Source organism: Schistocerca cancellata, chromosome 8 (assembly GCF_023864275.1).
Source record: "Schistocerca cancellata isolate TAMUIC-IGC-003103 chromosome 8, iqSchCanc2.1, whole genome shotgun sequence".
Classification (NCBI taxonomy): domain Eukaryota; kingdom Metazoa; phylum Arthropoda; class Insecta; order Orthoptera; family Acrididae; genus Schistocerca; species Schistocerca cancellata.
This window is the reverse complement of record NC_064633.1, coordinates 400,207,028-400,231,609: the sequence shown is the minus strand read 5'-3', so window position 1 is coordinate 400,231,609 and position 24,582 is coordinate 400,207,028. Positions and strand designations below refer to the sequence as shown.

The following is a 24,582-nucleotide window of genomic DNA, read 5'->3' as shown; positions in this document are numbered from 1 at the left end:
GGGCGCTAAACAGATCTCGTTACTTGCAGAATGTTGTTAGACTCGTTCTTTTAGCGTTCTCGTAACAGAAAGGTTGTGTGTTTTTCCAATAGGATATTGCCCTCACACTACCCTTGAAAACGTCCTCTGCAAGACGCTTAGCAACTACCCTGGCCAGTATGTTCTCCGAACTTGTCTCCAATCGAGCACGTGTGGAATGCGATTCAACGAGAAGTGACTTGCGCAACTAGTGAACACACATATGCACTGTTACAACAGTAAATATTGGGTGAATTGGAAACCTCTAAAAGAGTGTACTAATTTTTTTGTCCATTAGTGTACGATAAGACACAGAACAAGGTAAATACGATTCACAGGTTATATTTACGACGGTGATCTCAGAAACGACGTCCGGCCACAAAGTTAAAAAGAAACTGAAATCCTGAAAAGATGAATCCCTTACCACACGGAATAAATGCCAGGATATAGAAAGTAAGAATTCGACGCCGAAAGGGTAATGATCATGATAAAGATGATAACGAACTCTTCGTTTCGAAATGGATACAGTATTCGTATTATAAGAGAACACTGAATCCTGATATTGTCCAGTGTAGGAATCTAAATGGTGGGATAAAATAGAAGCCAGAACAATTTATGTGAGGCGCTATGTAAGCAGCGTAAAGTGGGAAACTGTCTTCAAAAGAAGCGTAGATGGAAATCTTGGAAGAGCGTAAACCGCATTTTCGCTAGGAGCGCAGTGCGATACGCGGTCTGTCTTTAAAGAGGCTTTATCGTTAGACACGTAGCGTAGTAGAAGTGTTTATTTGTGTATACTGACGTCTTCGGTGAGCAGGTCGTCGAGGCGGTCGATGAAGAGGTTGGCGTCCTGTTGCCGCAGGAAGGCGGCCAGCTCCTGCGAGTCGTTGGTCTGCAGACCCAGGAGAGCGCCGAGCCGGAAGGCCATACCACGTGCGTTCTGGAAGATTCCCCACGGGGACACCGACTGCCCGTTCTGGATCATCACGGCCCGGAACAGACCTGCGTGCAGACCAACATACATGCTGGAGGCCTCCAAGGCAGTAAAATTTATTGCTGAACAATCCGTTCTGCTCGGGGATAGTTTACAAACCGCAGGAAAAAGATGCAAATAGTGGTTATCAGACTAGTTGCTACGAAAAGGTAAGTTACATATTATTGTGTCACACTCCGTCTTCAGGCCACGAGTGGCCTACAGGGACCCTCCGACCGCCGTGTCATCCTCAGGGGAGGATGTGGATGGTAGGGGCGTGTGGTCAGCACACCGCTCTCCCGGTCGTTATGGTGGTATTCTTGAGCGAAGCCGCTACTGGTCGGTCGACTAGCTCCTCAGTTGGCATCACGAGGCTGAGTGCACCCCGAAAAATGGAAACAGCTCATGGCGGCCCGGATGGACACCCATGAATGTGGCGACCACGCCTGACAGCACTTAACTTCGGTGATCTCACGGGAACCGGTGTAGCCACTGCGGCAAGGCCGTATTATTGTGTCACGGCAACAAATTTTATTGAACGCTGCATTTCGAATGAAACTGACAGGTATATGACACTATTTTTCAACAAAGTCACCAAGTCTCTGTAAACAAGGATTACAACTTTTTACCACTCGTTCACATCCTCGACGATTGAAATCTGCTCCTGGGTCCATTTGAGAAGCGCTTTGTAAAGGTTCTCAACGTCGGAAAATCTGAGATTGCTACGAATCATTTCCTTGATTGCCTGTACATTGTCCTCTGTGGTCGATTTCGAAAGTCTTCCTTCCCGTTCACCATCAGTCACACCTGCGCAGCTTAGATCAACTTGTTGGCACCATTTCACAACCGCTGGACGAGACATTGCACTTGTTCCGTATGCCACCAAAATTTGTGTGCAAATTACATGTGCTGTCCACCAGAATCGTACAGCATAGCGTACTTTAACTTAAGAGCAAGTTTCTAGTTGTTCTACCACTTCACTCGCACACTTTCATGCATCTGTTTCCCTAATCGCAACAAAACCGTTTCTACAGAAAAACCAGATCATATACATACTTTCTTCTGACAAGGCACTACTCTTGTTGCGCAATGGTCGTAGTGCGGGACGACATGTGTAATTTACAGGCGTTGGACAAAAATATGGAAACACCGCGGGATATGCATGCTTGAACATAAACGCATATGCTAGCCAAGCTTGCAGAACCCACTGTTGTATTTGACCACGAACAGCGTCTGTACAATGTCCTCAAAGTGTTGCAATTCACAGTCGTCTTCAGAACAGTGTTCTGAGCAGCAATTTGGAGTGCATTATGTCGGAGCTGAGGGCATTCTAAAGCGGACATGTTGATGGTGCTTCTGTGGTGCTTGCTTTCGTAACCAAGATAGCCACAGTGTTCAATGTTTCTCGACGCAACGTATCTAAGATATATATCGCGTACCGGGAAAGCGGAACGACATCATCTTCTCTCACAACCCGGAGGAACGTTTGCTGAGTGATCGTGACGGACGTTCGCTGAAGAGTATTTTGACGCAAAATGAGAGGACGACCAAACTGAAGTCGCACTCGCGAACGCTGTCACCACTGAAACTACATGAAAGGAGCTCGATAAGAGCCCAGCCTACCAAGACCAAAAAAGGTGGAATAGAGAGAAAAACTTCTGCAGCTGCAAATTTTTGTACGGTGGTGGGATTGAGTGTCATGAACATCATAGCAAAAGTTCCCACTGGAGAGCATAGGGGTGGAGGGGCATTTGACGGCCACTTTTTAATGTTTTTCTGGAATAGCTCAAAAAGCGCAACGTGTAACGAAATGTTCCGCGGAACAAAATTAGACTTCATTAAATTTCTTACAAGCTCCTATTCATTTTCTTTTCTCTAAGACTAATAGTGCCGTACTGCAGGCTATGCAGAAACTGCAAATTATTAAAATTGGCGTTTTAATGGTCTAAAATTAGTGTTTATTGGTAAACTACATGGGTTAAGAACAAATATTAAATTTGTGTACCACGTTTATTTGCAGTAGAGCCATACTAAGGAATAGATTGTGTTCTGGGAGTGCAACTGGGTGAAGGGCAGGATGGTGGTGGAGGTTAAAAGTGCCATGGAAGGTTGGTCACTGCACTGTTATCACGCCTTTCCCTCCTTCGTCACAAAAGGCAGCTCTAGTGGCATAGTGGGAGAGAAAATCGGTAATCACTTTCTCGCTCTGGAGCTTACAGACAGTCAACTCATAATCAAATCAGCATTGAACATTAACACCAAGTAAACTTCCTTTAACACGAAGCAATGTTCACCCGTGACTTAAATGACTGCTGGTGTCCATGAATAAATACATGTTACAACGGCTTTCGGTGCTCTCTTTGCTAGCGTTCTTTAAATACGTTGAAGCTGTGACCCGCTGTTTAGAGAACAGAATTAGTAACATGTGTTCTGACGTGAATTACTCTCCTGCACTAAACTCTTCGTCTCAGAGTAGCAGCAACTGCCCTCCGTTTCTTCAGTTTTATGTTGTATGTACTCTCGTCTCCCCGTGCAGCTTTCGTGCTCTAAGCTCTCTCTAATATGATACACATTTATTCCCTGATGTCTTAATACATACTGTGTCATCTTGTTTCAACTTCTTGTTAATAATTTCCACACTTCCTCTCCCCGGCAAATCACCGGAGAACTTCCTCATTCCTCCTCTAGTCGCTCCCCTTAATTTTCAGCATTCTACTGTAGCAACACATCTGAAATACTTCTGTTACCTTATTTTCCGGTTTTACCGCAGTCTATGGTTATCTACCGTACAAAACACCGCTCCAAATACATAATCTTAGGAATTTCATTCTCATAATACATGTTGTAACTAATAAACGACAATTATTCGGGAATGCCCGCTTTGTCTTTTGTAGCTTGCTTTTTATGCCAACCTTTCTTCGTCTGTTATATTTCATTTTGCTCCCACAGTATCACAGTTCTCTAATTTCGTCTACTACATAAACATTAATTTTGATCTTAAGTTTAAAACTAACCTCATTTCTACTACTCTTTCGTCTTTCTTCGGTTTCAATAAATTTTCTCTCCACATTAGATTTTCATTCCATTCACTCCGTGCTGTAATTCTTCTTCACTTACAATAACGACAGCAATATCATCAGCGACTCTTATCACTGATATCCTTCCGCCTTTAATTTTAATCCAACTCCTGAAATTTCTTTTCATTTACGTTACTGATTCTTCGACGTTGAGACTAAATAGTAAAGGACGAGAGATTCAGCACCATCTTAAATCCATTTTAATCAGAGCTATCTGTTCATTAGCTATCACGTCATTTATCTGGCAAACTGAGACATATAATAGGTAAAACAAATACTTTTATAAAAGATTTGAAACATTTTTTAGAAATTATACGCAAACTGAGGATATTCGCAGGTGACATTCTTGTCAGCTTCGATGTCACATCGTTATTTACTAACGTCTCACTATCAGATACAATGGAGATCATAAGAGAGAATGTTGCTCCAGATGTTTGTGACTTAATTGAACTATGTCTTCGTTCGAGCTATTTGAAATACAATGGTGAATTCTATGAACAGGCTGACGGCCTTGCTATGGACGCACCCATTTTACCAGTTGCAGCTGACGTGTGTTTATGGAACATTTTGAGCAACAAGCGTTAAGTAGTGCTCCTTTGAAGCCTTCTTGCTGGCTCCGCTATGTGGACGATACATTTGTTATACGGCCACACGGCGAAGAAGAACTTCATGCGTTCCACAATTTCTTAAATGGAATTCACCCCAAAACCAAATTCACTTTGGAGGCTGAGAGTGAGGTCGATCTCCCGTTCCTAGATGTGTTGGTATACAGAAGATCTGATAACACTCAGGGCCACAGAGTGTACAGAAAGCCGACTAACACAAACAGGTATTTAGATGCCACTTCGCACCACCACCCAGCCCAGAAGCAAGGAGTACTCAACACTCTGTCTTAATGTGCCTTCTGTATCAGTGATGACGACAACTTGGAATCGGAGTTGAATTTTTTAAAGAGGACATTGAAGGAAAATGGGTATGATTGTTATTCAATCGGCAGAGCTTTTAGGTGGAATATTTATACCGCTAATATGAATCACGAGGAACCCCCTTCTCACTCCGTCAGGTTACCGTTCGTTTCTGGGGTCACTGACCGCATAAGCAGAATTTTAAAGAAAAATGGTATTCAGGCATCTTTCTTTAGTCAGAACAAAATAAAAGACTCTTTTCCGACGGAAAACGGGTGCACCTGATTGTCTCCACAATACAGGCGTCTATCAAGTGACATGTGGCTGCGGCAAAGTGTATATAGGCGAAACGGGAAGAACTGTTAAAGAACGCTTTAAGGCGCGCTTGGCGAAAACAAAGTGCAAACACTACAGTAGCGGAACATCATGAGAACTGAGGCTCTGACATCGACTTTAATGACGTACGTGTACTGGCTAAAGAAATAAACATTTATAGAAGAAAGGTCCGAGAAGCGGTTGAAGTTTCTAAGAATGCATCTAATTTCAATAGAGAGGACGGCTATAGGCTTCCGGCATCGTGGCTCCCTGCCATCAAGGAAGGAAATACGCGACCGCGGTGTGTGAGCGGCAGAAACAACGCGCTGCAAGTCACCTCGGCGGACAATAATATTTTGGGTAAATATTCCCCCTCTCTAGTTCTGTCCGTTTCGAATCTAGCCACTGATGACGACCAACCAAGAACGGTAGAGGCATTTCAACCAATAACCCTTCTCCAGCATAAGTGTGGAATAGTCTATACAGTGACGATGGGCGCCAATTGTATCCACAGGAGATGAGCTACCAACGCCCCTTATTCTACATCAGAGCGGGAATATTAGCCTATAACTATGGCCCACCAATGGTAGACGTATGAATTTTAACCAATACTATCACTTCTCCAACACGAACGCCTGAAAACTCTCCCTTTATAAGAGCACTCGACACTCGTCTCTGACAGTGTTCTAACAGTAGTGGACACCGGTAGATCTCAGCACAGGGGTCGAAACGTCGATTATTTTAGAAGAAACATGCCGCAGCCTAATAACCCAGAAGATTTTAAGTTCACTGTTCTTTATCCTCCATTGTTTTTGTTCCCTCGTGATTTTTGTAGAAACTATATTGCCCATCTTTCCCGAGAGCTCACGCCTATTTTTCACAGAATTTCGAGCGTCTTGCACCGTTCTACCATCTCAAACGCCTTTACTAACTCGAAAAATACTGTAAATGTGTCTTTATTTTTTTAAGTTAAGCTTCCATTATCAAATTCAATGTCAGAACTGCCTCTCTGCTTCCATTACCTTATCGAAAGCCAAACTGACAGTCATATAACGGATCCTCAATTTTCTTTTCCATTCTTATCAACAACTTCGATGCATCAGCCTTTTAGCTCACTGTGCGAAAAATCTTGCATTTACCTGATTTGCTACCTGTTTTGGATGTGTGGACGATATTCTTCCAAAAGTCTGATGCTACCATGCCTCCTGTCTCATAGATTCTACACACCACCTTAAATTAGTCTTTTGGTTGCCGATTCCCTCACTGGTTTCAGAAATTACAAATAAATTTTACCAATACCTTTTGTGTTTGATTGCATGTGTTCCAAAGCTCTTTAAACTCTGCCTGTGTCTTCCATATTGAGTCCCATCTCTACTTCCATCAGGTCATCAGGCAAGACCTGCCCGTCGTAGCGGCCCCTTTAATGTACTCTTTTCTCGTGTCCGATCTCCCACCTGAGCTTGACGATAGAGTTCCACTTGCACTCTAAATGTTGCTGCCACTGATTTTAATTTCGTCATAGGTTTTTGTGAGTCTTCTATATGCTGAATATCCACTTATTTTTCAGTTTCTTCATATTCCCTCCTCCCCGCCATGGACCATACACCTTGCCGTTGGTGGGGAGGCATGCGTGCGATACCGTAGGTGCAACCACAACGGAGGGGTATCTGTTGAGAGGCCAGACAAACGTATGGTTCCCGAAGAGGAGCATCAGCCTTTTCAGTAGTTGCAAGGGCAACAGTCTGGATGATTGACTGATCTGGCCTTGTAACACTCGGAGGTAAAATAGTCCCCCATTCGGATCTCCGGGCGGTGACTACTCAAGAGGATGTCCCTATCAGTAGAAAGAAAACTGGCGTTCTACGGATCGGAGCGTGGAATTTCAGATCCCTTAATCGAGCAGGTGGGTTGGAAAATTTGAAAAGGGAAATGGATAGGTTAAAGTTATATATAGTAGGAATTAGTGAAGTTCGGTGGCAGGAGAAACAAGACTTTTGTAAATACAAAGTCAAATAGGGGTAATGCAGGAGTCGTAGGAGTGCGGATAAGCAAGCATAGTGAACGCCTTATTGTGGCCAAGATAGACACGAAGCCGACGCCTACTACAGTAGTACAAGTTTATATGCCAACTAGCTCTGCAGATGACGAAGAAAGTGAAGAAATGTATGGTGAAACAAGAGAAATTATTCAGATAGTGAAGGGAGACGAAAATTTAATAGTCATGCGTGACTGGAATTCGAGTGTAGGAAAAGGGAGAGAAGGAAACATAGTAGGTGAATATCGATTGGGGCTAAGAAATGAAAGAGGAATCCGTCTGGTAGAATTTTGCACAGGGCATAACTTAATCACAGCTAACACATGGTTCAAGAATCATAAAAGAAGGTTGTATACATGGAAGAATCCTGGAGATACCAAAAGGTATCAGATAGATTATATAATGGTAAGACAAAGATTTAGGAACCAGGTTTAAAATTGTAAAACATTTCCAAGGGCAGATGTGGACTCTGACCAGAATCTATTGGTTATGAACTGTAAATTAAAACTAAAGAAACTGCAAAAAGTTGGGAATTTAAGGAGATGGGACCTGGATAAACTGACAGAATCAGAGGTGGTAGAGAGTTTCAGGGAGAGCATTAGAGAACGATTGACAGGAATGGGGGAAAGAAATACAGTAGAAGACTAATGGGTAGCTCTGAGGGATGAAGTAGTGAAGGCAGCAGAGGATCAAGTAGGTAAAAAGACGAGGGCTAGTAGAAATCCTTGGGTAACAGAAGAAATATTGAATTATCTGATGAAAGGAGAAAATATAAAAATGCAGTAAATGAAGCAGGCAAACAGGAATACAAACGTCTCAAAAATGAGATCGACAGGAAGTGCAAAATGGCTAAGCAGCATGGCCAGAGGACAAATGTAAGGATGTAGAGACTTATCTCACTAGAGGTAAGATCGATACTGCCTACAGGTAAATTATAGATGCCTTTGGAGGAAAGAGAACCACTTATATGAATGTCAAGAGCTCAGATGGAAACCCAGTTCTAAGCAAAGAAGGGAAAGCAGAAAGGTGTAACGAGTATATAGAGGGACTATACAAGGCCGATGTACTTGAGGGCAATGTTATAGAAAGGGAAGAGGATGTAGATGAAGATGAAATGGGAGATATGATACTGCGTGAAGAGTTTGATAGAGCACTGAAAGACTTAAGTCGAAACAAGGGCCCGGTAGTAGACAACATTCCATTAGAACTACTGACAGCCTTGGAAGAGCCAGTTCTGACAAAACTCTACCATCTGGTGATCAAAATGTATGAGACATGCGAAATACCCTCAGACTTCAAGAAGAATATAATAATTCCAATCCCAAAGAAAGCAGGTGTTGACAGATGTGAAACTTAGCGAACTATCAGATTAATAAGTCACGGCTGCAAAATACTAACGGGAATTATTTACAGACGAATGGAAAAACAGGTAGAAGCCGACATCGGGGAAAATCAGTTTGGATTCCGTAGAAATATGGGAACACGTGAGGCAATGCTGACACTACGACTTATCTTAGAAGCTAGATTAAGGAAAGGCAAACCTACGTTTTTAGTATTTGTAGACTTAGAGAAAGCTTTTGACAATGTTGACTGGAATAGTCTCTTTCAAATTCTGACGGTGGCAGGGGCAAAATACAGGGAGCGAAAGGCTATTTACAATTTGTACAGTTATAAGAGTCGAGGGGCATGAAAGAGAAACAGTGGTTTGGAAGGGAGTGAGACAGGGCTGTAGCCTCTCCCCGATGTTATTCAATCTGTATAATGAGAAACTTAAAGTAGTAAAGGAGTTTTGGTATTTGGGGAGCAAAATAACTGATGATGGTCGAAGTAGGGAAGATATGAAATGTAGATTGGCAATGGAAAGGTGTTTCTGAAGAAGAGAAATTTGTTAACATCGAGTATAGATTTAAGTGTCAGGAAGTCGTTTCTGAAAGTATTTGTATGTAGTGTAGCCATGTATGGAAGTGAAACATGGACGATAAATAGTTTGGACAAGAGGAGAATAGAAGCTTTCGAAATGTGGTGCTACAGAAGAACGCTGAAGATTAGGTGGGTAGATCACATAACTAACGAGGAGGTGTTGAATAGAATTGGGGAGCAGAGGAGTTTGTGGCACAACTTGACAAGAAGAAGGGACCGATTGGTAGGAGATGTTCTGAGGCATCAAGGGATCCAAAATTTAGCATTGGAGGGCAGCGTGGAGGGTTAAAATCGTAGAGGGAGACCAAGAGATGAATATACTAAGCAGATTCAGAAGGATGTAGACTGCACTACGTACTGGGAGAAGAAGAAGCTTGCACAGGATAGAGTAGCATGGAGAGCTGCATCAAACCAGTCTCAGGACTGAAGACCAAAACAACATAATTTTCCTCCCTCACTGGCTGCCCCACTTGCTTGTTTCATTATGAAGTGATTTACACTTATAACGACCACTGTCCATCGCGATGTTTGGTGGTAGTCTTGCGGACACGTGACGCGGTAACAAAAGTATGTACGCTGAGCAGACCCGGACGGGGCATCACCCTAGCGAAGAATAGGCTGCAGGGGGAGAAAACCATTGAGATAAGCGACTTGGACAAAGGGCAGATTATTACTACGCAGATAGTGTGAACGGGTATCTTGAAAACAGTGAAGCTGGCAGAATGTTCACGTGCTTGCCTTGAGCATCTACAAAAAGATGTGGAATGACAATGAAACTACCACTAAGAGCTAAGTGGTTGGACGTCGACGCCTCTTCACAGAATCTAGGATTCGGATACTTGTGTGTAATCTGGAGTACATGGTGACCTCTGGCATCTCTGTCCGAAAGAGCACAATAATGGTTCACGCACAAGTGTTTCAGAACACACCATTCATCGTACGTTGTTGAACATTGAGCTCTGCAGCAGACTATCTCTACGTGTTCTCTTATTAACCCAACAGCATCATCAATTACGATTGCAGAGGGCATGGGACCATCGAGATTCAACTGTCAATCAATGAAATCATGTCGGCTCTCTGGGTGAACCAGGTTTTAAATTGTAAGACATTTCCTGGGGCAGATGTAGATTCTGACCACAATCTATTGGTTATGAACTGCAGATTGAAACTGAAGAAACTGCGAAAAGGTGGGAATTTAAGGAGATGGGACCTGGATAAACTGAAAGAACCAGAGGTTGTAGAGAGTTTCAGGGAGAGCATTAGGGAACAATTGACAGGAATGGGGGAAAGAAATACAGTAGAAGAAGAATGGGTAGCTCTGAGGGATGAAGTGGTGAAGGCAGCAGACGATCAAGTAGGTAAAAAGACGCGGGCTAATAGAAATCCGTGGGTAACAGAAGAAATATTGAATTTAATTGATGAAAGGAGAAAATATAAAAATGCAGTAAATGAAGCAGGCAAAAAGGAATACAAACGTCTCAAAAATGAAATCGACAGAAAGTGCAAACTGGCTAAGCAGGGATGGCTAGAGGACAAATGTAAGGATGTAGAGGCTTATCTCACTAGGGGTAAGATAGATACTGCCTACAGGAAAATTAAAGAGACTTTTGGAGAAAAGAGAGCCACTTGTATGAATATCAAGAGCTCAGATGGAAACCCAGTTCTAAGCAAAGAAGGGAAAGCAGAAAGGTGGAAGGAGTATGTAGAGGGTCTATACAAGGGCGATGTACTTGAGGACAATATTATGGAAATGGAAGAGGATGTAGATGAAGATGAAATGGGAGATAAGATACTGCGTGAAGAGTTTGACAGAGCACTGAAAGACCTGAGTCGAAACAAGGCCCCCGGAGTAGACAACATTCCAGTAGAACTACTGACGGCCTTGGGAGAGCCAGTCCTGACAAAACTCTACCATCTGGTGAGCAAGATGTATGAAACAGGCGAAATACCCTCAGACTTCAAGAAGAATATAATCATTCCAATCCCAAAGAAAGCAGGTGTTGACAGATGTGAAAGTTACCGAACAATCAGTTTAATAAGTCACAGCTGCAAAATACTAACGCGAATTCTTTACAGACGAATGGAAAAACTGGTAGAAGCCGACCTCGGGGAAGATCAGTTTGGATTCCGTAGAAATGTTGGAACACGTGAGGCAATACTGACCTTACGACTTATCTTGGAAGAAAGATTAAGAAAAGGCAAACCTACGTTTCTAGCATTTGTAGACTTAGAGAAAGCTTTTGACAATGTTGACTGGAATACTCTCTTTCAAATTCTGAAGGTGGCAGGGGTAAAATACAGGGAGCGAAAGGCTATTTACAATTTGTACAGAAACCAGATGGCAGTTATAAGAGTCGAGGGGCATGAAAGGGAAGCAGTGGTTGGGAAAGGAGTGAGACAGGGTTGTAGCCTCTCCCCGATGTTATTCAATCTTTATATTGAGCAAGCAGTAAAGGAAACAAAAGAAAAATTCGGAGTAGGTATTAAAATTCATGGAGAAGAAGTAAAAACTTTGAGGTTCGCCGATGACATTGTAATTCTGTCAGAGACAGCAAAGGACTTGGAAGAGCAGTTGAACGGAATGGACAGTGCCTTGAAAGGAGGATATAAGATGAACATCAACAAAAGCAAAACGAGGATAATGGAATGTAGTCAAATTAAGTCGGGTGATGGCGAGAGAATTAGATTAGGAAATGAGACACTTAAAGTAGTAAAGGAGTTTTGCTATTTAGGGAGTAAAATAACCGATGATGGTCGAAGTAGAGAGGATATAAAATGTAGACTGGCAATGGCAAGGAAAGCGTTTCTCAAGAAGAGAAATTTGTTAACATCGAATATAGATTTAGGTGTCAGGAAGTCGTTTCTGAAAGTATTTGTATGGAGTGTAGCCATGTATGGAAGTGAGACATGGACGATAACTAGTTTGGACAAGAAGAGAATAGAAGCTTTCGAAATGTGGTGCTACAGAAGAATGCTGAAGATAAGGTGGGTAGATCACGTAACTAATGAGGAGGTATTGAATAGGATTGGGGAGAAGAGAAGTTTGTGGCACAACTTGACTAGAAGAAGGGATCGGTTGGTAGGACATGTTCTGAGGCATCGAGGGATCACAAATTTAGCATTGGAGGGCAGCGTGGAGGGTAAAAATCGTAGAGGGAGACCAAGAGATCAATACACTAAGCAGATTCAGAAGGATGTAGGTTGCAGGAGGTACTGGGAGATGAAGAAGCTTGCACAGGATAGAGTAGCATGGAGAGCTGCATCAAACCAGTCTCAGGACTGAAGACCACAACAACAACAACTCTGGGTGAATCACATTTTTGCTACATTACGTCGACGGTCGTCTCCACAAACGCAATCGTAGAGGTGAACGACGACTCGAAATAAGCAGCGCGCCACGGGCGCAGGCTCGTGAGAGTAGTATTATACTGTGGGAGACATTCTCCTGCACTTGCATGGGACCTGTGGTAGTAATCGAAGACACGCTGACAATTGCAAACCACCTGCATCCCTTCATGCTAGATGTCCTCCCCGACGGCGATGTCATCTTTCAGGAGAAGAACACTGCTACAGTGGCTTGAGGAGCGTTATAGTTGACGTCCTGTCGACCAGATTCATCTGATGTAAATCCTATAGAACCCATCGGTTGCTATCTTGAGCCATCACCGCGTACGCAAGTCAGCGGCCCCTTATTGCCGCGAATTACATGAATTGCGCGTAGACATCGAATGCCACATACCTCCACAAACCTACCAAAAAGCTTTCGCATCCGAGACACGCCGAATAATTTATGTATTTTGTTCTAAAGGCGGGCAAACAATAAATTAAGCTGATGGTCACAATGTTTCGGCTCATCAGTATGTATTGTTGTACTCTCGACTTTCTCTGAATATTTTTATACCTGCTTCTTTAGCCTATGAATTGAAGTACTTCTCGAGCTTCCCATGGTTTATTTGCACTTTGCTTGGTTGTACCTATGGTTGTCTTTTCAACTTGTGTGACAGTCGTTTGTACAGAAATCCATTCTTTTCCAAGCGAACTATCTACTGTGATATTCACTGTCGAAGTATCTACAGCTTTCGAAAACTTCAAACGTACCTCATCATTCCTAACTCTTTCAGTAACCTGCTTCTTTTCGCATTGCATTTCCGAGACGATTCTCTTGAACGTCTATCTACTCTTCATTATTATTAAATTGTGAATTGGGACCATTCCCTTAAACTTCAATCCACACTTTATTATTATTAAACTTTGATCTATGTCTACCTTTGCTTCTGGGTACGCCTTACTATTCAATACTTGATTTACGAATTTTTGTGTCACCATTTTGGAATATAGCTGGAATCTTCCCTTCTTTTCTACGTCTTTTCGAAGTACACCTCCTCCTCTTAGGATATTCGAACACTATATTCACTATTAGTAGCTCAAATTTATTGCAGAACTCAATTACTCTTTCCTCTCTTTTATGGTTAGCACACTGAACTAGTATTCTCGAGGACGGTGCTTAAATCCCCTTTACAATCATGTAATTTTTGGTTTTCCGTGATTTTCTTAAATCACTTAAGGCAAATTCCGAGAAGACTCCTTCGAAAGGGCGTGACGAATTTCCTTCCTCATCCTTCCTTAACACGAGCTTGTGCTCCATCCCTAATGATTTCTATTATTCCTACTGCCAACAGACTTTTGTCAGGACGAGTGTGACTCCTTCCACAGGTAGTATTCGGCCGCCATTGCTGTTGATTTTTATTTGGAATCAGTTGATGGGATGTACCACGCAACCTATTAATTTTCATTACTAGCCAAAGACGCTACGCTTAGGCCACGGCCTTATCCATCAAGTACCATGTTTCAAGATAGTAATCCAGTCTAAATTATCCACTGCGTTTATCACAGCAACATCATTGCAAGGAAAGACATACAGTGCCAACGGATGAGTAATGGTAGCACTTGTCTTCAGCACGTTCTGCTCACAATGAGAACACAAAGGAAAGGGACTAACAACAAGATCCATCACGCAGTATTCAGTGGGTCCCCACGTGTTAGAGTAAATGTTGTGCACATAAGAGGGGCGTGGCATGTTTCTCAATACATTAGGACACTTGTCAAAACTTCAAGCCATACCTAAAACGTTATGTGACTTGCCACACAGACATGTGACGCGCTTTGAAAGCCTTAGGTCATAGAAGAATTTTGCCTTTTCATGATTTTTCCTGTACGAGACTCATAGGTGAATAAGCTACATGTTCACACATCTTCAAGGTCGTAGAGTGCAGTCGGAAGGGAACCTGACAAATAATCGATTAGTGATTTATAAAACTGGGTACTTTTGAAAATCAGCCTTGTTCAAACACAATTTGTTTACTTTTGTGTTTACTCACACATGTTTTGGCACCTGTGTGTCTTCTTCTGTGGGTCAGTTTTTTTTTTTTGTTAAGTACAATATGACATTTTTAATAATGTAACTGTTGTAGGCCTAAGAATTACAATATGAGAAAATTGCTTTGTTTTCTTTAGACGCTCACTTTAAAATTACATCGTTAATTGAAATGCATTATTATACGACAGTTTTGTGTGTTCCTTTTTGTCGCTATTCTGACAGAGTGTCATCTGCAAACTAGCTACGAAGAAAATTAATGCGTTTCTATCAAGAACTGTTTGATGGACAGAGGTTATGTGCGTTTCTGTACTTACATTTCTCGTCCCGTTGCATGTCTGGTTGGTGTCTCGATCGATGGCTATTCAGCGTACTGTCGCCACACAATTCTTCTTCACACAATTTTTGCTCACTGGTCCACTTCACATGCACTTACACAGAATGTGGCAAAACGTGACCTGAACACACATTTCTGACTCCATTCTCAGTGAAAAGTGTTATGTTTTTGCCACTGCTCACTTGCTGATCGGTGGCCTTGTCTTTGTTTGGGAGATAATTTTGAACGTTTCGTCAGAACTGGTGTGGTGTGGCTGCTGGGAGAGAGCTGAATGCATAATTTGTCTGTATGTATGTGTGTGTGTGTGTGTGTGTGTGTGTACGTGTGGAATAAGAGAGAGAGAGAGAGAGAGAGACAGAGAGAGAGAGGGAGGGAGGGAGGGAGAGAGAGAGCTGAAATAAGCGGTTGGGAAGGGATGACAAAACAGAAGGTCTTTTTTTTATGTTGAGGCTGTTTGAGTGTTATAATGCACACACATACACACACATGCGCGCGCGCGCTCGCACACACACACGTATATATACCGGGGTATAACAATACAGTTCATTTTGCGATGTAATTTTGAGGTGAGTGTCTAAACAAAACTAAGCAAATTGCACATATTGTAATTTTTAGGCCTACAATATTTAAATTATTATAAATTTCGTATTGTACTTTACAGAAATAAAAATTTGACATACAGAAGATGACACAAAGGTGTCGAAACATGTGTAGCTAAATACAAAAAAATAAACAAATTGTGTTTGCATCAGGCTGATTTGCAAAACAACCCAATTTTAAATCTCCAGGCATGGAAAAAGAACAAGAGGAGCTTCAAACCTAAGTAAATGAGTATAGATTTATAAGCAATTTGCAGTGCTACACTGTGAGAATGGACAAACATTTGGCTGGCACCGTTGGCTGTTGTACGAGTATACATGGACCTACCAGCGGACTTCGGCGTGATGAAGTGGTGCGAACTGGAACAGCCTCCCGCACTCTCTCCGCCAATGGAGACCTTGGCGGGGTCGCCGCCGAAGGAAGCGATGTTGCGCTGCACCCACTGCAGCGCCATCTGCTGGTCCTTGAGGCCTGCGTTGCCAGGGATCAGCTCATCCTCCAGGCTCAGGAAACCTGGAAGCAGAAAGTGTGCTTCAGTTTCAGCCAGCTCTACACCAATACGTAGATTTTTACCTGCAATCTTGGTCGTGGAGGACTCATTGTATTATACTACAATATTGTCACTCTCTTCCGGTTAAGAATTTTCAAAATTTCACTTAATCCTGTCTATTTTCTAGTACTTTCCACACTGTCTGCTGCTTCATATTCCTCCATTTTTCTGTATGTGATCATTTCTTTTTATTTTATTGTGGTAGCCGAAGTATTATATATATTCGGGTTTATTGTTATTGATTCATTCTTGTAATTGGTTTCTCTATAACTTTCCACATTTAATATCTCTTAAAGTAGTCCCGTGAGCCATTAATCTTATTTTATTGTGTTTATTTATTAGTGATATCTGTTATAGGCACAGTTTTCGAGTGTAGTGTTTGTAATATTTGGTTGACGAGATATTCGCAACTGAGCATCGTTGAATCATATCATAAACCGCTCCAGTTATAAAGGATTGATTGGTTCATTCTCAAACTGTTTCTGGCAATTTTAAGATCATCTTCCAGTGAACAAAAAGGATGATACGCGTCCAATGTGCAGCGGCCACGTGCCTCTTCGGTTTTGTATCACCCGAAGATTAGGTTATACTAACCTGAAACCGGTCGTGACTGAACAAGTGAATATTTTACAACTGAAGCCGTTTATTATCTGATTTTATATCATTTTAACTGTTTGGTCCCCTTATGTGGATTTATTGTGCTACTTTTTACTTTTATAAATTATATTACTACATCTACATACATACTCCACAATCCACCATACGGTGCGTGGCGGAGAGTACCTCATACCACAACTAGCATCTTCTCTCCCTGGCCGGCCGGTGTGGCCAAGCGGTTAAAGGCGCTACAGTCTGGAACCGCGTGACCGCTACGGTCGCAGGTTCGAATCCTGCCTCGGGCATGGATGTGTGTAATGTCCTTAGGTTAGTTAGGTTTAAGTAGTTTCAAGTTCTAGGGGACTGATGACCTTAGACGTTAAGTCCCATAGTGCTCAGAGCCATTTGAACTTCTCTCCCTGTTCTATTCCCAAACAGAACGAGGGAAAAATGGATGCCTATATGCCTCTGTACGAGCCCTAATCTCTCTTACCTTATCTTTGTGGTCTTTCCGCGAAATATAAGTTGGCGGCAGTAAAATTGTACTGCAGTCAGCCTCAAATTCTGATTCTCTAAATTTCCTCAGTAGCGATTCACGAAAAGAGCGCCTCCTTTCCTCCAGAGACTCCCACCCGAGTTCCTGAAGCATTTCCGTAACACTCGCGTGATGATCAAACCTACCAGTAATAAATGTAGCAGCCCGCCTCTGAATTGCTTCTATGTCCTCCCTCAATCAGACCTGATACGGATCCCAAACGCTCGGGCAGTAATCAAGAATAGGTCGTATTAGTGTTCTATAAGCGGTCTCCTTTACAGATGAACCACATCTTCCCAAAATTCTACCAGTGAACCGAAGACGACTATCCGCCTTCCCTACAACTGCCATTACATGCTTGTCCCACTTCATATCGCTCTGCAATGTTACGCCCAAATATTTAATCGACGTGACTGTGTCAAGGGCTACACTACTAATGGAGTATTCAAACATCACAGGATTCTTTTTCCTATTCATCTGCATTAATTTACATTTATCTGTATTTAGAGTTAGCTGCCATTCTTCACACCAATTACAAATCCTGTCCGAGTCATCTTGTATCCTCCTACAGTCACTCAACGACGACACCTTCTCGGACACCACAGCATCATCAGCAAACAGCCGCACATTGGTATCCACCCTATCCAAACGATCTTTTATGTAGATAGAAAACAACAGCGGACCTACCACACTTCCCTGTGGCACTCCAGATGACACCCTCACCTCCGATGAACACTCACCATCAAGGACAACGTAGTGGGTTTTATTACTTAAGAAGTCTTCGAGCCACACCGAACTGTCAAAGATGACTCTTACTATACGGTTGGGCCTCAGTTTAGATTATTAGCTTCTTTTCTAATGTTGTTTAGAAACATTGTAACTTGTGATGATCGCCTTGTAAGCCGAAAATCTAATAAATTAGTGCTGTAGTACATACGCAATACAGTGCATTTCATTTACCATAATGCTGTTCCACCGGGCACCAACCGAAATTATTGTGTGTGAAGTAACGTTGCCAAATTTACAGTCATCGTCATCATTCCAGCTGGGTACATAATACGTTCATCTCTGGCTCGTTTGACAAGTGTTTACATTGTAGTGAGGCCGGTAGATATGCCCTTATGTTGCAAATCACTGTGACACTATATTTCAGCATAATAATAATGCAATACCGCTTGGCTGTGATATAACTCTACGCAGAGGTGTTCGACTGTTGCTCTCACGAACACCTTCTCCAGATGCTACCCATCGAAAGCATGTTGTTGTGTATTGCGTTGATACTGGCACTTCATCACTCGCCAGCTCCTAAGGTTGATGTTCTGACAATGAATCGAAACAGCGCGTTGAAGATTCTCGAATCTGTAATGCAAGTTCAGTTCGACTCGACACCCTTCCACGTGGAGCCACTGTATCTATCTAGTGTAGCAATTCACTATTAAATTACGCACCCTGCATGCCTCCCAAAGAACATACAAAGTCAATCATTTATTCATACTAGTGTACTCTATAGGTATTTTGTTACTTACTGGCCGGCTGGAGTGGCTGAGCGGTTCTAGGTGAAACAGTCTGGAACCGCGTGACCACTACGGTCGCAGGTTCGAATCCTGCGTCGGGCATGGATGTGTGTGATGTCCTTAGGTTAGTTAGGTTTAAGTAGTTTTAAGTTCTAGGGGACTGATGACCCCAGAAGTTAAGTCCCATAGTGCTCAGAATTTGGACCAATTGTTACTTGCTGTCCTTCAGGCTGTTCCAATTTTCATGGACAGCAGAGAAACGTGAGGAAGGTTTGAACACCACGAGAACACGTATATACCCACCCAGAGCTGCGAGTCTGTAGTTCATGGTGACGACGATGATGCCGCGTTCGAGGAAGAAGTCTGGCCCAAAGGAGGCCAGCGAAGCTCCTCCGTGTTCGTAGGCGCCGCCTGGTATCCAGGCGAGCACGGGCAGCAGCTCCCCAGAGGCGTTGGCCGCCGCCGCCGCCTCCTCCGGCACGAAGACGTTGAGGTAGAGGCAGTCCTCGGAGCCCTTGTCCGGCTGCAGGCACAGCGGCGCCTCCTCCAGGGCGTCCCGTACGCCCTCCCAGGCGACAGGGGGCCGGGATCTCTGTAACAGGCAATGCTTTGTTCCAGCTCGCACGGTAAATGATGAATTAGTGTGCCATGACGAGATAGTGGGAGAGTCCGTCATGGACGAGAACGGCACAGTTTTCACGTCGCGAAAACCTACGAGGCGGCGCTGTGGAATTGGTGGTGCACACAGGTAGCGCCACCTGGGAGATGGTGGGAGGCACAACCTGAATTTGATTTTGGTGGTGTAGAGCCGGTGGACCGGTACACATCGAGAATCGAAACCACAGCGCTCGAAGCTTTCAAAGTGCTTTGTTTCATCAGGATGCGACCCACAACAGAGTAACCCACTATACGTGCAGTGCGAAATTTCTAAGACAGGTATTGTTAAGCTGGGGTTGTTTGCTTTGAGGATGCATCGGAGAGTTTTATTGATGTGAAATGGCACGTATAGTCCTACTGTACGTCTGGTCATAGACGTTTCTTCTCTTGTTATTTCCTGTGCTGGCTATTATTTCCATCTCTGCTCGAAATGATGACCAGTGTGGTCACCGATAGAATTTATTAGGTACGACTGGGCTCGTTACTTAGGATTAAATACTTGGAAATTCATTTTAGGCTTATAGGTTTTGGAAAGGCTCTTCATATACTGTACTACAATAAAATAGGGAACTTAATGAATGTCAGGCGACATCCACAATATTTCTCTTGACCTGTAAAAAGAATGAGTTGAACATTACTTTTTCTGAGCATGGGTAGGAGTGCTGTCGTTGTGGCCTTCAGTGCGGTTTGTTGTAGCTCTCCTCACCAGTCTATCCCATGCTAGCCTCTTCAACTCTCCATAGCTGTTGCAACCTACATTCATTTGAGACAACTACTCTCGTCAAGCGTTGCTCTTCTTCTGCAATTCCTCCGCACCACACACCCTTTTGTTAGCAAATTATCAAGATTTTTTGTTCTCTTTGTGTAGCAGGTTTCCATTCTCAGATACTAGCTGCCTACTATATCAAACTGGAAGTCATTCAACCATTTACTCATACTTTTGGGTAGCCTACAGCAGTGGTCCTCCATCCTTTACAAGTAATTGTAAGTCAGTTGCTGCCCAGGAATCGTCGTCGGAAACCTGTCCATCAAACCTCCACAGCATCCCCCCCCCCCCCCTCCAAGCTTTTTTTTTTTAATTAAAGACAGTGCATGTTTTTGTATATTTTTGGCATTTTTCAACACGATGTCTTTGTGAGACTGACAAAGAGATATTTTATTGCCCTGAATCTTTACACAATTGTATCTTGTAGATGCAATAATAATTTAGATCTGATGGTGAAGACTCTTTTCTTGGAAATGATGACTATTTCTAACCATAAATGTTGTCTTAATTGAAACTTCGGAAAATGAAAATGGCTTTCAAGGTGAACACTTAGTCTGGTAGGTTCCTTTGATAATGCATTCTCACAAACCAAACACAGGGATTGTTGTGTATACACTATGTGATCAAAAGTATCCGAACACCCCCAAAACGTACGTTTTACCTATTAGGTGCATTGTGCTGCCACCTACTGCCAGGTACTCTATATCAGCGACCTCAGTAGTCATTAGACATTGTGAAAGAGTAGGATGGGGTGCTCCGCGGAACTCACGGACTACGAACATAGTTAGGTAATTGGGTGTTACTTGTGTCATATGTCTGTAAGCGAGATTTCTACACTCTAAAACATCCCTAGGTCCACTATTTCCGAAGTAGTAGTGAAGTGGAAACGTGAAGGAACACGTACAGCACAAAAACGTACAGGTCGACATCGTCTGTTGACTGACTGAGACCGCCGACAAATGAAGACGGTCGTAATGTGTAATGGGCAGACGTCTATCCAGACCATCATACAGGAATTCCGAACTGCATCAGGATCCACTTCAAGTACTATGACAGTTAAGCGGGAGGTGAGAAAACTAGGATTTCTTTGGTCGAGCGGCTGCTCATAAGCCACACATGGCGCCGGTAAATGCCAAACGACGCCTCGCTTGGTGTAAAGAGCGTAAACAATGGACGATTGAACAGTGGAAAAAAGTTGTGTGGAGTGACGAATCACGGTACACAATGTGGTGATCCGATGGCTGGGTATGTGTATGGCGAATGCCCGGTGAACGTCATATGCCAGCGTGTGTAGTGCCAACAGTAAAATTCGGAGACGGTGGTTTCATGGCGTGGTTGTATTTTTCTTGGAGAAGGCTTGCACCCCTTATTGTTCTGCGTGGCACTATCCCAGCACAGGCCTACATTTCTGTTTTAAGCACCTTCTTGTTTCCCATTGGCGAAGAGCAATTCGGTTTGACGATCGCATCTTCCAACACGATCGAGCACCTGTTCATAATGCACGGCCTGCAGCGGAGTGTTTACATGATAATAACATCCCTGTAATGCACGGGCCTGCACTGAGTCCTAACCTGGATCCTGTAGAACAACTTTGGAAAGTTTTGAAACGCTGACCTCGTGCCAGGCCTCACTGACCGACAACGATACCTCTCCTAAGTGCCATTCCCCAAGAAACCTTCCAGCGCCTGATTGAACGTATGTCTGCCAGGGGGAAGCTGTCATCAAGTCTAAGGGTGGGCCAACACCATATTCTATTCAAGAATTACTGATTGGGGGGCCAAGTACTTGTAGATCATTTCCATCAAGGACTCCGGATACTTTTGATTACATAGTGTATGTACGCTAAGGAATGAATCCACATTGAGGTATTAAATCGATCACTGGCCGTACTTCCCCTTCTCAACGATTTTCAGAAAATATGTGTCTAAAGGGAGCGTGTTGTATCACTGAGTAGACACAGAAGATTTTCTCAGTGCTGCACTGAATATTGCCACAACGCACCAGAACGCAAACGTTGCTATAGCGGTTCCAGTTCCAACACTCGGTGGCTGCTAAAGGTGTGAAAAATTCCGTGTGGATTTGGAAACTCCCTTATCGGGATTTGTTCTGATACTGAGCTCTTCCGACGTGGTGTATCAGTACTGACAGCAACACAGAATACATTATGACATTGCGGTGGGCTTGTAAGTTAAAGTTGTATAAAACTTTATCTGAAATCATCTTCATATGTAATCTTTTGAAGTTTTTATGGTGTCATTCATAAAGCAACTCCTGGTCGAATATGATTTTAATCAGTGGTATTGAATTTGTCTTGTAAGTTTGCCCTCAGCTTCTTGAAAAACTAGAGTTCATTTGATATGAAGACAGTCGGATCTTTCGAACGGAAAGTTTCAAACAGAACATACCTGGCAACAAGTGATACCTAGTGCCTACCTCACGCGACGTGGTTGTAAGTAATTACCAAACAAATTTAATAATTACTGCCGACAGTAAAAGGCAACGTCCGCTGATTTACTTTATTAATCTTCAAACGATATAACATGTCCATGTATGTCTTTGCTATTTACATTGATGTAATTCGGGAACTGAAGTCGTTCATTCGTATGTCTTTACTATTTACAGTGACGTAATTCGGAAACTCAAGTCGTTTATTCCACAAAAAATGGTTCAAATGACTCTGAGCACTATGGGACTCAACATCTTAGGTCATAAGTCCCCTAGAACTTAGAACTACTTAAACCTAACTAACCTAAGGACATCACACACACCCATTCCCGAGGCAGGATTCGAACCTGCGACCGTAGCAGTCCCGCGGTTCCGGACTGCAGCGCCAGAACCGCTAGACCACCGCGGCCGTCGTTTATTCCACGGAAACCATTGTTTGTTCATGTAGGTTATAAATTATTGGGCGTGCCGGTATCTACTGTATATTAATGTTAGGTATTCACGCAAACTGTGTGGGTGACATCTGGTTGCGTAAATTTACTTCAAGTCAACGAGAAATAGTCTGCAATCCACGTCATTTGATTAATCTTTAACTGGTAGAAGTGCAAATTTTTCTATTACTGGCTGAAGATGATGTACTGAACAACATTATAACCATATTTAAGTCATTTGCTGACTAATAGTAATGGCTACTACGAGTATTATGTTTTTAAGTTGGGTATTACCTTCAGATACATGTGGCAAGAACAAGCTACTAACACCTACTTTTCACCGGGAAGCAGGTCACGTGTTGAAGTGTGGACATGTGGATGCAAAACGGTTAGTCTATAGTGCCAGGTTTCGTTCACTTCGCGGCCCAGTTAGGGCCATGCAGTGCACGACAGGTCGTGAAGTTTGCGAAGCGTTTGTGGGAAGATTGTTCGTCGGAGAGAAAAAAGAATCAATACACTGATGTCTGTTCAGATCAAGGTGCCACATATAAAAATATATGCTCTTATATCCGTTACACCACGCACATCAAACAACATCCGCTTGAAGTATAACTTCTCGAGTACTTCTCATGTTTTCACTTGCCCATTTGCCGTGACTCCATTTTCAGATGTCAAGTCGGTCGATGTCAACCGTAATCATTTATCTGCTGGATGCGACAGTATCCCGGCCACCACAAGAAAAAAACCGCAACAATAAAGAATACCAGAGGGTATTGTTAGTCAGCTAGAGCACGCTCAGTGAGAACGTATTACAAACCGTCTTGTATTGTCGTACCAATATATAGGGAACTGAGTTTTCATATATTTCTCTCCGTAAGTAACTACATGTACATCCGTGAAAGGTAACACAAAACGCCTACTCCCCACCGTCTTATCCGCGCCCCTTTCTCTTTGCAACGTATCCACTCTCACTGAAACCCTTATCTTTTCGTCACCTCCCCCCGCCCTCCCTGCCCCCAGTACCCAGTAAAGTGATAAAACAACCCTCCCCTTCAAGATCTTGGTCGCTATAACGCTCAGATTTGGGACCGTTGCCGTACATGATTTTAGCTTAGTGTCACGTGGCTTCTTTTACCGAAAAATACGGAAATACTCATATCGGATATTACCAATCGTGTAAATATTTGATGAACGCTTGACGATTTGAGCGAGTCGATGAAGATATTTATAGAGATGTGAGGGGCACTCCATGCGATGGTCTTGTAAGGGGTCTGTAGACCCTTACTATAACTTTGCACTCGGCACAGATCAATAGGGCGAACAATCGATTGTGACGTGTTGAGAGATCGAGTGTCGAGTTGCGCCAGAGTGGTTGGCGGGAATGGTGTGTGTGTGGAGGCCATTATTGAAATACAGGGTCTTTAACCGAGAAGGGTGTCACCATAGCCGTGGTTAGACCCCTAAATAATAAATTAATACAGGGAAAGTGATGAAGTATCATTATGAAAGTGATCAGTGACGTTACTAGTGACGATA

The 24,582-nt window shown here is 43.0% G+C and overlaps 1 protein-coding gene across 1 annotated transcript in view; it reads right to left on the bottom strand.

Moving 5' to 3' along the window:
* LOC126094925 (venom carboxylesterase-6-like) overlaps positions 1 to 24,582 on the bottom strand; it is a 95,515-nt gene that overhangs the window by 53,564 nt on the left and 17,369 nt on the right. The window contains exons 3-5 of the mRNA XM_049909571.1: positions 19,051 to 19,339; positions 15,879 to 16,064; positions 818 to 1,017 (exon numbers count right to left, since the gene is read on the bottom strand). Of these exons, the coding sequence (XP_049765528.1) occupies positions 818 to 1,017; positions 15,879 to 16,064; positions 19,051 to 19,339 (675 nt within the window). The remainder of the gene's footprint in view (positions 1 to 817; positions 1,018 to 15,878; positions 16,065 to 19,050; positions 19,340 to 24,582) is intronic.